Raw genomic sequence first — 13825 nt, 5'->3', positions numbered from 1 at the left:
CTGAATACGATGTACACTTTATAGAATAGACTATGGCCCTTATTCTAGTTCACGTGCAGAGGCAAATTCCTTCTCAATTGAACAAAACCATGTGCACTGCAGGTGGGGCAGATGTAACATGTGCAGAGAGAATTAGATTTGGGTGAGTTATTTTGTTGCTGTGCAGGGAAAATACTGGCTGCTTTATTTTTACACTGCCATATACAGTAGATCTCACTTTGAAGTAAAACCCCACCCAAATCTAACTCTCTCTGCACAAGTTACATCTGCCCCACCTGCAGTGCACATGGTTTTGTCCATTTGAGAAGGAATTTGCCTCTGCGAGTGAACTAGAATAAGGCCCTATGTCCAATGCGTGCACTGGCTTTATGCCATAGAAGAAGACAATATAAAATTGTGCGGGGGGGGGGATGGGGGGGTTCGTAATAAATTGGGCGTAAGAGCTAAGGGGTCTATTTACAGAGCCTTACAGACATAATTCTCCAATTAATTTTTGTGGAGCACGTGCAGTGCTATCACCGGATCCGTCTGGTTCATATTAATGTACGTAACACTACAATTCCCGCACATCACTGAGAAAGGAGTTCCTATCATTCATTACTATCTGCTGTTAGAAGCCTGCTCTTTCCACTATATAACTCTCAGTCTGTGGCTGCCTCTATTCTACTCCTCATATCATGTCACTGCCCCTGTCACACGCAGCTCTGTCCTCACTGACACATCAATCATCTCCTGATACTATATATTCTGTGCTGCTGGGGGAACATGCTCCTCCTACTATATAACGTTTAGTCTGTGGCTTCCTGCTGCCTCCATTCCTCTCCTTACATCATGTTGTTGTCATTGCAACACAGGAAAGCTGAGTTTGCACAATTCACCGTGTATTAAAAAAAAATGGGAAAAATATAAAGTTATATTAGTTCTCCTTTAAACTTGCGTCCTGCATCTTCCGTTTCTGTGATAAATAACGTATCTGCATTAAAACTCGGTCATTGCCGGTGTGAAGTCCGAGCTCTGGGTCATTAATATGAAGTAGGGGGTGGTACATACTGTATTAGTAGAGTGGCAAGAGTACTTGTAGACCAATTAATGCTTACTGGAAACAGTCCTGCCCCTCCCACCCAAACACCTTCCCCGACTGGACATGTCCTACTGCGGCCTCCATGTTCTGTACATACCGTACAGAGTTTGTTATCACCGTGAAACACACACACACACCACTAGACACATTTGGTTAAACAGTCTCTTGGTATTTGACTTGCAAGACCAGTCACTAGGTGTGTGGACAGGAAGCAAACACAGTGGACTTTGACACCATCACATCAGTAACAATTCTTAGGAACTTGGCTTTTTGCTGGAGATAATGTCTTTTCTTTCCAGGCGGGTATAAGGCTCAAAGGCTGAGCTCCCTAGTCCATACCCAGTGGGTATTTCATGGAGGCCCCCCAACAAGGGACCAGGGAAACAAAGCGAAGCTGGTAATCTTGGAGATGTTGAGGAAGCTAAGGACGGAACTTGAAGGGTGAAGGCCCCAGCTCCGGGAGGGCTACTACTGATACCAGGCGACGTGCTTCCGGAAGTTCCCAGGCTCGACCCGTTGGCCGACGAAGTGACTATTGGGTTCTGACTAGGAGAAAGCAAATTGGGTGGCGCTGGGACTGACAATAGTCTACCTTGTTCCAACAACCTTAAAATATTGCAGGTAGCAAATGATTCAGAGGTGGAGGAGGAGCGTTTCTCAGAGTCCCTGCTCTGGTCCTTCTTCTGCTTGGTCCTCCGATTCTGGAACCAGACTTTCACCTAAGTGATAAAAAAAAGTACAAGGAGTAAATACCATGGTTACACTCAACGCAAATTCACAGACAGCTTATAGGGTTCTCATTAAGAGCTCATCAACTTATACATGCAGGGGCCCTCCAGGGAAAGCAGTATTCTTGTCCACAGAGTTCGGAGCGCCACACCAATTTCAGGAGCCTCCCATCATTTGCTGGAGGGTAGGCAAGTATGTTCTACTTCCTGTCTAAAGGCTGCCAGTGATTACAGGCACGGTGTTAGTTCCTAGCTCTGGCCAGTTTGTGGTTACAGGCATGGGGTTAGTTCCTGGATCTGGCCAGTTACTGATTACAGGCATGGTGTTATGTAGGGTACACACCAGGACGACCTGCTCACGATGCACATCGTGAGCGGGTCGTCAGTGTCTCGTCCGACCCGCTCACGATGACGCGGGAGGGCACGACCCGCTCACGATGTGCACCGTGAGCGGGTCCGATCCGATGGCGACCCGCACCCGGTTGTATGGTCGTCATTGAGATCCTACCTGCAGCAGGTAGGATCTCAATAACGACCGACCGACCCGCGGGACCGCGCATCGGATCGGAATCGCTCCACACCAGCTCAGAAAAGGGCCCAATCAGCACACAATCTGCATCCAATTGATCGGAATCGGATCTAGATTGTGCTGATCGGGCCCTAGTCGTCCTGGTGTGTACCCAGCATTAGTTCCTGTCTCTGGCCAGTTAGTGATTACAGGCATGGTCCTAGTTCCTGGCTCTGGCCAGTTAGTGGTTAGAGGCATGGTGTTAGTTCCTGGCTCTGGCCAGTTAGTGATTTCCGGCATGGTGCTAGTTCCTGGCTCTGGCCAGTTAGTGATTACAGGCATGGTGCTAGTTCCTGGCTCTGGCCAGTTAGTGATTACAGGCATGGTGCTAGTTCCTGGCTCTGGCCAGTTAGTGGTTAGAGGCATGGTGCTAGTTCCTGGCTCTGGCCAGTTAGTGATTACAGGCATGGTGCTAGTTCCTGGATCTGGCAAGTTAGTGGTTACAGGCATGGTGTTAACTCCTGGCTCTGGCCAGTTAGTGTTTACAGGCATGGTGTTAGTTCCTAGCTCTGGTCAGTTAGTGGTTACAGGCATGGTGTTAGTTCCTGGCTCTGGCCAGTTAGTGATTACAGACATGGTGTTAGTTCCTGGCTCCGGACAGTTAGTGATTTCCGGCATGGTGTTAATTCCTGGCTCTGGCCAGTTAGTGATTACAGGCATGGTGTTAATTCCTGGCTCTGGCCAGTTAGTGGTTACAGGCATGGTGTTAGTTCCTGGCTCTGGCCAGTTAGTGATTACAGGCATGGTGCTAGTTCCTGGCTCTGGCCAGTTAGTGGTTACAGGCATGGTGTTAATTTCTGGCTCTGGCCAGTTAGTGATTACAGGCATGGTGCTAACTCCTGGCTCTGGCCAGTTAGTAGTTACAGGCATGGTGTTAGTTCCTAGCTCTGGTCAGTTAGTGGTTACAGGCATGGTATTAGTTCCTGGCTCTGGCCAGTTAGTGATTACAGGCATGGTGCTAGTTCCTGGATCTGTCCAGTTAGTGGTTACAGGCATAGTTTTAGTCCTGGCTCTGGCAGGTTAGTGATTACAGGCATGGTGTTAATTCCTGGCTCTGGCCAGTTAGTGATTACAGGTATGGTGTTAATTCCTGGCTCTGGCCAGTTAGTGGTTACAGGCATGGTGTTAGTTCCTGGCTCTGGCCAGTTAGTGGTTACAGGCATGGTGCTAGTTCCTGGCTCTGGCCAGTTAGTGGTTACAGGCATGGTGTTAATTCCTGGCTCTGGCCAGTTAGTGGTTACAGGCATGGTGTTAGTTCCTAGCTCTGGTCAGTTAGTGGTTACAGGCATGGTGCTAGTTCCTGGCTCTGGCCAGTTAGTGATTACAGGCATGGTGCTAGTTCCTGGATCTGGCCAGTTAGTGGTTACAGGCATGGTGCTAGTTCCTGGTTCCGGCCAGTTAGTGATTACAGGCATGGCGCTAGCTCCTGGCTCTGGCCAGTTAGTGGTTACAGGCATGGTGCTAGTTCCTGCCAGGAGTTTATTAGAAGCACAATTCTACTTCCTGTCTATAGGTAGTCAGTGAATACATGCATGGTTCTAGTCCCTGACTAAGGGCCTAATTCAGACCTAATCACAGGACAAATTTGTTCTCAAAATGGACAAAACCATGCTGCACTGCAGGTGGGGCAGAAGTAAAATGTGCAGAGAGATTTAGGTATACCACATATGGCCATCAATTAAACATCAACTCAATATTCCGTTTTGTATAGTGATATTGGCTGATAATATTACGTCATAACCTACATAATAAATGTGTCTGCTGATAAATATTCACCCAAGAAATACAAATGTAATAAATGATGATTTCAGTGGAAGTGTTTCCAATTAAGGCCACGGAACTCCTGGCATAAGACGCATGACTCTAATGTCTTTTATGAGACAGCTAATTATCCCGTCTACCCTGGGCGGCAATTCATGGAGCAGTTTGTGGTCTCCCAGCAGGATCACCATTTGTTGCCAGTCTGGACGGCATTCCTACAAATGGGGATCAGGAGAAAGTTTCACCCCTTCGCTTCCCAGACATCATTTACCGTTCTGGGCTGAAAAGCAGATGGAGACGGGCGACAGGGAACAATGACACCCCCGCCCTCACAGCCATGGTAATGGCAGCCTCCATTATACATTGTAATATGCAGGAAGGCCCCACATTACGCCAAGCGGTTTGTAGTTTCTTCTGTAAGGTGTCCGGTTCTTTCTCCACATGTGCACGTGACAATGTACGCAGCCTGGTATTTAAGTTCTGCAGCCTTATGGTTTATCTTTAATTCTAAAGGGTTATCTAGACAGAGGCAGAGAGCGAGGCAGACCGGGCCAGTAACTGTGCACCTGGAGCAGGCTGCAATACAAGGGGTGCGGATACATTTATTATTTGTGTACGCAAGGTAGATACTGGCTGCTGTCCACAAAACCTGCCCATATCCTCTCCCATCTACATCTACAACATGCGCATGTTACATCTGCCCCATCTGCAGTGCAGCATCGTTTAACACATGGTCACAGTTACTGGATTTCTTCTTTTTCTTTGCTCCCTATTTGAATTTTCCTGCAACTCTCTCTGAATATCAGGGAGACTCTGTGAAATAGCAATAATCTCCCTGACTCCCTGCAGAGTCTAGCAAACTCCCTGATTGCACCTGCCCCCTATTATGTAAATGTTATATACTTGGGGGTGGGGGGGGGATTCAGGAATATATACATGCACATTGGACCATCAGTGGCATTTCTGGTGCCCTTGTTCGGGAAATGGGTGGGCAGTTGACATCCGCTGACGCCGTGCATTACCATAGGCCCTACCCTTCGCCGCCGCCCCACGCCCCCACCTGCTAGGTGCGAATGGGCCAGCAAATAAGCAATTCGCCACCCCGGCTCGCACAAAGCAGCTGCACATGCGCAAAAGGTTATGTGCATGCAGAGTTACTAAACATCGCTCCGCTGTGTGCGAAAGCAGAATCAGGGCCAAAGTACCAGCCAACCAGCTCCAAACTGTCACGATAAAGGCTGTATTTGAAAAATGACAGTTATTGTAGATGCTGGTTGGTTGCTTTATCACTGTACATCTGCCCCCCCCTGTCTTTTAGCTTTCCCCCCAAACTATCATTTAGGGGCTCATTTATCATGTAATATTTGTGAATAAATCGGGTGTTTTCAGCGGTTAGCCGCAAATATTAAGTATCCCCCTGTATGTATCAGGAGGGATCACAATGGGAATCTCTGATCCTTGCTACGATCCCTCCTGCCCGGGCGGCAGTCACTTCCCCTTTAAGTTACTATGGGGGATGAGATGCTGTCCTATGTATCAATATCAGGCAGCATCACATCAGGTCTGGGAGCTTTGAGATGGAGGTAGACCATTGTAGCCTATGGGCTACAGACTACACTGCCGGTGCGGCTGCGGATGTGCAAACCCCCGTCACCCGGCGAAGCAGATCCTTTTGGAGCCCCTATCCCTGTATTTGCAAAGGCGATCCTGGGTGGTAATACTCCGTCCAGATCGCATTGGAAATGCGGACCTTCTTAAATGGGCCCTTTAATGAAGCAATGGAAAAGCTAGTTGTAGTCGCATTCAACGTTTGCATAAGTTTGGCGTGGACTCGCGCCCTTCATTCCCTGTAACCCGGCAGGTAACGGCCACCCTAACCTGCCGCTTTCACTATGACACATTCAGCGCTCTTATTGAAATTGCCCATAATGTTAATCGCTCACTTTCAGCAACATTGTAACGTCTATTTTGGAGAAGTGGTAATTGCCTTATAGTGTTTGGGACAATGGTTCGGCTTTGTGTCTTCGGTTGCTGTACAACTGTCACTCTAGTGGATGCCAGCTGACAAGCCAACACTGGTAGTAATAGCCAATCAATAGGAATACACAACATACCATTGTCTGCGCCGTGTGATTTCTACACTAAAATGGACCATTATCTCCTTCTCGGCCGGAGATCTAGAAACACTGCGTGGTTCCTCCGCCGGCCGTGGGATTAAAGAGCTGGATTTTATCCACCACCTTCAGTCTCTTACAATCCATTTAGAAAACATCCTGGGCATTATTTTATATGAGCACAGTCCTGCTTATAGCCGTATTTTACTTAACTGCAATACGCATCTCCGCCATCACGCTCTTGGCTCAGAGAATAACGAGGAATTGTATTTCCAGGGGAAAGATAGAAATGTGTCGCTCTCCCAAGACCGAGATTGTAACCAACCGAGGGCGAGATGTACTAAGCCTTGAAAAGTGATAAAGTGGAGAGTAATAAACCTCCAACCAATCAGCTCCTACCTGTCATTTTTCAAACACAGCCTGTGACATGTTGTTTATCACTCTCCATTTTATCACTTTTCAAGCTTAGTACATCTGGCACTATGGGGCAGATGTATTAATCCTTAACAAGAGATAAATGCAAGGGTGATAACGTCCAGCCAATCACCTGCTAACTGCCATGTTACAGGCTGTGTTTGAAAAAAGTCAGTAAGGAGCTGATTGGCTGGACGTTTATCTCTCTTTATCACCCTTGCATTTATCTCTTGTTATGGCTTAATACATCTGCCCCATATCTGAAATCTTTATTTCCGCCCCCACTAACCACACTTTCAGACCAGTAGTGACATCAGGCATGCGCTTAATACATCTCACCCAAAAACAAGTTATGAAAAGTGAATATAAATGTTAAAATATGCAGATAGCACAGCAAATCGATACTAAGCTAAAAATGTTTAATTTACTGGATTATTCTATCTGCCATAACATTAACTTGTGTTCCAGAGTATTACAGTATGGTATATGGGGTGTGGACTGTTTTGTTGACAGTCATTATGATATCGGTTGGTGTTTGAACACCACAATGGCCCCAGCTCGGTGGAGTTTGTATGTTCTCCCCGTGTTTACTGTACGTAGGTTTCCTCTGGGTGCTCCGGTTTTCTTGTACAATCCCGAAACATATTTGTAGGTTTACTGGCTCCCATCAAAATATTAATCCCATTGTGTAAGTGTGTGTGTGTGTGTGTGTACATGAACACATCTTACCAACACCACCTCAACTTGTCATCCGGCCCATTCTCCACTATAGCACAGCACAGTATGAGTGCAGCAGTGTGCTCCTTAGGGCTGGGGATGTATATGACGTTGTGTATATTTCAATTTAAACCGATAATTGACTTTAAATTTAAACTATATATATATATATATATATATGTATATATATATATATATATATATATATATATATATATATATATATATGTATGTATACATATATATATGTATATATATATATATATATATATATATATACAGATGAAGCCTTCTTCAGCTAGCCTTCTCTGGATAGCCATGGTGAGCCATAGTGAGCCAAGGCCTATTGTTCTCAGCTGCAATACAATACATAGAACAATACAGTAGGGGATTAGCAAAGGATTAATTCCGACAGTTCTGGCTCACTTAATCCTATTAACGGACTAGATGAGGATGGCTCTGTGTATATATATATATATATTTATATATATATATATTGTTTGTGCTGGAATAGATACAGTTTTACACTATGGAGCGCTTCTCTATTCCTTCTTGAAACAGATTCCTTGCTGACCCACGAGTCCTGGGTATTTGGAGATAGCTGCAGTCCCTATTCCACGGACTTAGTGCCTTGTTTTGGGTTTTTATCACCCTAATATCATGTCTGGTTGGTGACTTTCAACAAGCGCGGATTCATCTACCTTTTCTACATATATATATATATATATATATATATATATATATATATATATAAATATATATATATATATATATATAAAACAGTCCAAATTGAGCCGCACTCCAGCCTTGAAATAAACAATTCCTTTTAATAAACACAGCAACAGCAACGTTTCAATACTTTTCAGGCTGAGGAAAATACTGAAAAGTATTGAAACGTTTCTGTTGCTGTGTTTATTAAAAGGAATTGTTTATTTCAAGGCTGGAGTGCGGCTCAATTTGGACTGTTATATCGCTGGTTTCATCAGTGGATTGCGGGCACCCGCCAAGCATTAATTTAAGTGGAGTTGCCGGACCCTCCCTCTGCTCCTGTATATATATATATATATATATATATATATATATATATATATAAATATATATATTTGCACCCCATTCCTAGGGATGGCGAGTGTGTTGGTACTTCTGTATCTATATATATATATATATATATATATATATATATATATATATATATTTATATATATATATATATATATATATATATATATATATATATATATATAGAACAAGTGTGGAATGGCGCACTTCTCAACTTCAGTCCATAATATATTAAACAATGTCCATAACTTGGTGTTATTCTCTTTATTAAAAGTCTTTTTAGACAAAACGTGCTGTTTTCACCCGACGCGTTTCGCCCAACAAGGGGCTTCCTCAGGGGTATCAGCTTTATAGAATAACGTTGTGGTACAACTACAAACAGGGTGGAAAGTGTGCGATTCTTTCCTCTAAGCCGAAAGAGAAGGGCACCAGCCTATGCTACTGTCTCAATCGGTTGAGATCTGGCCCGAAATGGCCCCACCTTTGGTAGTAAGAGTTGTTTTAGGGTAATAAATGTGGGTATTCAAGTGGATCGCCCATACAATTGGTCACCTGGATAAGTGTTCACTTGTCTGGCTCATATATATATATATATATATATATATATATATATATATTCATTAAAACATTTCTTTATTAAAAAGATTTCTTCTCAAGTTCTTTTTGCAGCCTGATAACATCCAGTGGTTCAGATATTCACAAATAAAGATCAACAACAAGCCCGACGCGTTTCGTCATCCAGACTTCATCAGAGGTGGTAATCAATGATGTAGGAATGTTAAAGTATCACATTCAACTGAGCGTAAAATGTTTGTCCTCTCGGACTCCTTATGGCATAGAAATAGTCACTGGTATCCAAGCAGAATGCGCGAAAAAATCACATAATCATTGAGGTGTTAATGACAAATGATCTTGTTCAATTCCAAACAGAATCGGGGGTAAACTCCAAGTCTGAAAACACCTTCCAAAAGGCTTGCAGCTTGCAGAAGCCGTCATTTTGACGGGCTTTTAGCTAGTGGTTTAACAATGCCTGAGTACTGTTTATAGCTCCACATAATTGAAAAACAGATATTGCATATAGTTTTCTTGCAGATGCATAGAAAATAAAAAAAACTATCATATATCTTGTCACATGCAAGAACAGCAGCATAGTCTGCGCTACTTACACACTGCGACAGGTGAGGAGTCTCTGTGGGTCTCTCCTGCCCAGAATGCTCAGTCTTGCAGATTACAAGTTACTCATGGTTACAACCCAGACACATCAATCTAGCCTGTGTATGGGGGACTGACCCTCTCCTTCAGTGAGAAAATGCTCTATTCCTGGACTTCCCTGGTGATGTAGGATTGCCATCACCTGTGGGAACCTAGGTAATTGATAAGAAAGGCGTTTCACCACAGGTGATGGCAATCCTACATTACTAGGGAAGTCCAGGCACAGAGCATTTTCTCCCTCATGGAGAGGGTCAGGTAGGCAAGTGTGATGGAGGAAAGGTGGGGGATGGGCTGGGTCACTTACAGCTCTCTCCCCCCTCCTATCTCTCATCCGGGGGCACATTTACCATTGAATATTTGCGGCTAATTGTCCAATAACACAAGGCAGCAGCAGGAATCTCCAGTACCCGCTGCAATCCCTCCTTTCCCACTCTTGGTCGTGAAGGGCAGCGCCCATGAGAATGCCATGCTGCCCAATGTACGGAGCTACAGCCATTTTGGCACCTGGCAAAGCAGAGCCATTCGAGCCCCTGTCCCTGCACCTGCCCATATATACATCATGCCAATAGGATTGCATATTACAATTCGATCCTGAGCGGTACATCCCACCCAGATCCCATTGTATATGTGATCCAAAGGTAAATGGGCCCCCTGGTCTGAAAAGGTCTGTCGGTAGCTCATGAAATCTGATACTCCTGTATCTCCTCCTACATGGTAGGGTTGGCCATTGGGCATCAATGATTCATTAATTAGCGATGGTTTACTTTTGCCATCGATGGGGGAGAGCCAGATGGTTTCACTCTATCTAAGGCACAGCATAACCAAACATATTAAATTACCTTCAATGGCTGGTTACACGATCGCCATCGATGGCGACAGCACCAATGGCCATCCTTACTACATTACACACTTTCCTGCTCGCACTGTAGCTGCTGCTGCAAAAAAGGGCGCGTTGGTGATGTCATTGTGCGCTGGCCAGGGGGCAGGGATTGATGTCGATGGCCAAATAATCACTGTAAAGTGTTGCAAAATATGTGTGTGCTATACAGATTAAATAAAATCGACATTTATCATGTAGACACCAATGAAATTCTGCTGGCTGAGGACTGTTTTTTTTAAAAATGGTCGATACTGCTGGCCAGGTACTGTCTTAGTAAAGGGCGATATTTTTGTCCTGGGGACTGTATAAGTAAAGGGCGATACTGCTGGCTGAGGACTGTCTTAGTGAAGGGTGATACTGCTGGCTGAAGACTGTCTTAGTGAAGAGTGATACTGCTGGCTGAGGACTGTCTTATTGAAGGGTGATACTGCTGCCCGGGGACTGTCTTAGTGAAGGGTGATACTGCTGGATGGGGACTGTCTTAGTGAAGGGTGATACTGCTGGCTGGGGACTGTATTAGTGAAGGGTGATACTGCTGGCTGGGGACTGTCTTAGTGAAGGGTGATACTGCTGACTGGGGACTGTCTTAGTGAAGGGTGATACGGCTGCCTGGTGGAACTGTCTTACTAAAGGACGATACTGCTGGCTGAGGACTGTCTTAGTGAAGGGTGATACTGCTGGCTGAGGACTGTCTTAGTGAAGTGCGATACTGCTGGCTGGGGACTGTCTTATAGAAGGGTGATACTGCTGACTGGGGACTGTCTTAGTGAAGGGTGATACAGCTGCCCAGTGGAACTGTCTTACTAAAGGACGATACTGCTGGCTGAGGACTGTCTTAGTGAAGGGTGATACTGCTGGCTGAGGATTGTCTTAGTGAAGAGTGATACTGCTGGCTGAGGACTGTCTTATTGAAGGGTGATACTGCTGCTCGGGGACTGTCTTAGTGAAGGGTGATACTGCTGCCCGGGGACTGTCTTAGTGAAGGATGATTTTGCTGGCTGGGGAATGTCTTAGTGAAGGGCGATACTGCTGGCTGGGCAATGTCTTAGTGAAGGGCGATACTGCTGGCTGGGGACTGGCTTAGTGAAGGGCGTTACTGCTGGCTGGGGACTTTCTTAGTAAAGGGCGATTTTGCTGGCTGGGGAATGTCTTAGTGAAGGGCGATACTGCTGGCTGGGGACTGTCTTAGTGAAGGGTGATACTGTTGGCTGGGGACTGTCTTAGTAAAGGACGATACTTATGGCTAGGGGACTCTTAGTAAAAGGTGATATTACTGGCTGGGGAATGTCTTAGTGAAGGGCGATACTGCTGGCTGAGGACTGTCTTATTAAGGGGTGATACTGCTGGCTGGGGACTGTCTTAGTGAAGGGTGATACTGCTGGCTGGGGACTGTCTTAGTGAAGGGTGATACTGCTGGCTGAGGACTGTCTTAGTGAAGGGTGATACTGCTGCCCGTGGACTGTCTTAGTGAAGAGTGATACTGCTGGCTGAGGACTGTCTCAGTAAAGGGGCGATATTGCTGGCTGGGGAATGTCTTAGTGAAAGGTAATATGGCTGCCCGGTGGAACTGTCTTACTAAAGGGCGATACTGCTGGCTGGGGACTGTTTTATTGAAGGGCAATACTGCTGGCTGGGGACTGTCTTAGTGAAGGATGATACGGCTGCCGGGGATGGTCTTACTAAAGGCCGATACTGCAGGCTGAGGACTGTCTTAGTTAAGGGCGATACTGCTAGGTGGGGAATGTCTAAGTAAAGGGCGATACTGCTTGCTGGTGACTGTCTTAGTGAAGGGGGATGCTGCTGGCTGGGGACTGCCTTAGTGAAGGGTGATAATGCTGGCTGGGGACTGTCTTGGTAAAGGGCGATAATGTTGGCTGGGGAATATCTTAGTGAAGGGTGATACTGCTGGCTGAGGACTGTCTTAGTAAAGGGTGATACTGCTGGCTGGGGACTGTCTTAGTGAAGGGCAATACTGCTGGGGACTGTCTTAGTGAAGGGCGATACTGCTGGCTGGGGACTGTCTTAGTGAAGGGCGATACTGCTGGCTGGGGACTGTCTTAGTGAAGGGCGATACTGCTGGCTGGGGACTGTCTTAGTGAAGGGCGATACTGCTGGCTGGGGACTGTCTTAGTAGAGGGCGATACTGCTGGCTGGGGACTGTCTTAGTGAAGGGCGATACTGCTCGCTGGGGAATATCTTAGTGAAGGGTTATACTGCTGGCTGAGGACTGTCTTAGTAGAGGGCGATACTGCTGGCTGGGGACTGTCTTAGTGAAGGGGCCATACTGCTGGTGAGGACTGTCTTAGTAAGGGGCGATACTGCTGGCTGGGGACTGTCTTAGTGAGAGGCGATACTGCTGGGTACTGTCTTAGTGAAGGGTGATACAGCTGCCCGAGGACTGTCTAAGTAAAGGGCGATACTGCTGGCTGGGGACTGTCTTACTAAAGGGCAATACTGCTGGCTGAGGACTGTCTTAGTGAAGGGGGATACTGCTGGCTGAGGACTGTCTTAGTGAAGGGTGATACTGCTGGCTGGGGACTGTCTTAGTGAAGGGCGATACTGCTGGCTGGGGACTGTCTTAGTGAAGGGTGATACTGCTGGCTGGGGACTGTCTTAGTAAAGGGTGATACTGCTTGCTGAGGACTGTCTTAGTGAAGGGTGATACTGCTGGCTGGGGACTGTCGTAGTGAAGGGTGATACTGCTGGCTGGGGACTGTCGTAGTAAGGACGATAATATTGGCTCGGGGACTGTCTTAGTAAAGGGTGATACTGCTGGGTGAGGACTCTGTGGGAGATGCACTGAGGCTCATGGAAATAACAGTAATGAAAAAGACCCGCTGCATTTCGATGTCTTTTTCATTACCGTTAATTCCATCGCTTGTACAATATTAGTTTCCGCACTTTCTGTATTCTCAAAGACGCATAGTGGAATATCACATTGGTAAATCATTCACCACCTCAAGCTTGCGATCACAGTGCTGAGGTATAGATATGGAGGGGACACAAAAGGGGGAGGTTTGAGGCACAGATAAGGGGTAAGTGATGCAGGCTTGGAGTTGTGAGGCACCTCTTTTTGTTTTGGAATGGAGGTGTGAAGTTTTTGTAAGGGAGCCTGTTGTGGTGGTGTGAGGCAGCTTTTATGATTTTGCGAAGAAGTTGTTAAATGAGGTGTGAGGCACCAGGTTATAAGTGGGTAATAGTGATGTACAGGGTGATGTGAGGCATACTGTAGGTGTGTAAAGTGAGCTGCACATGGAGGTAGGAGGCACTAGAGTTATAGGTGGGTGAAGG

At 46.0% G+C, this 13825-nt stretch overlaps 1 protein-coding gene across 1 annotated transcript in view; it reads right to left on the bottom strand.

Moving 5' to 3' along the window:
- Positions 1 to 419: 419 nt before the first annotated feature.
- The window catches only part of VAX2 (ventral anterior homeobox 2), a 56626-nt gene continuing 43220 nt past the window's right edge, over positions 420 to 13825 (bottom strand). Inside the window, exon 3 of the mRNA XM_083186533.1 lies at positions 420 to 1800. Coding sequence (XP_083042659.1) covers positions 1336 to 1800 — 465 coding nt within the window. The 3' untranslated portion in view covers positions 420 to 1335. The remainder of the gene's footprint in view (positions 1801 to 13825) is intronic.

This window comes from Crinia signifera, chromosome 1 (assembly GCF_055691185.1).
Source record: "Crinia signifera chromosome 1, ASM5569118v1, whole genome shotgun sequence".
Classification (NCBI taxonomy): domain Eukaryota; kingdom Metazoa; phylum Chordata; class Amphibia; order Anura; family Myobatrachidae; genus Crinia; species Crinia signifera.
The sequence above is the reverse complement of the archived record's forward strand: the minus strand, read 5'-3'. Positions and strand labels throughout refer to the sequence as shown.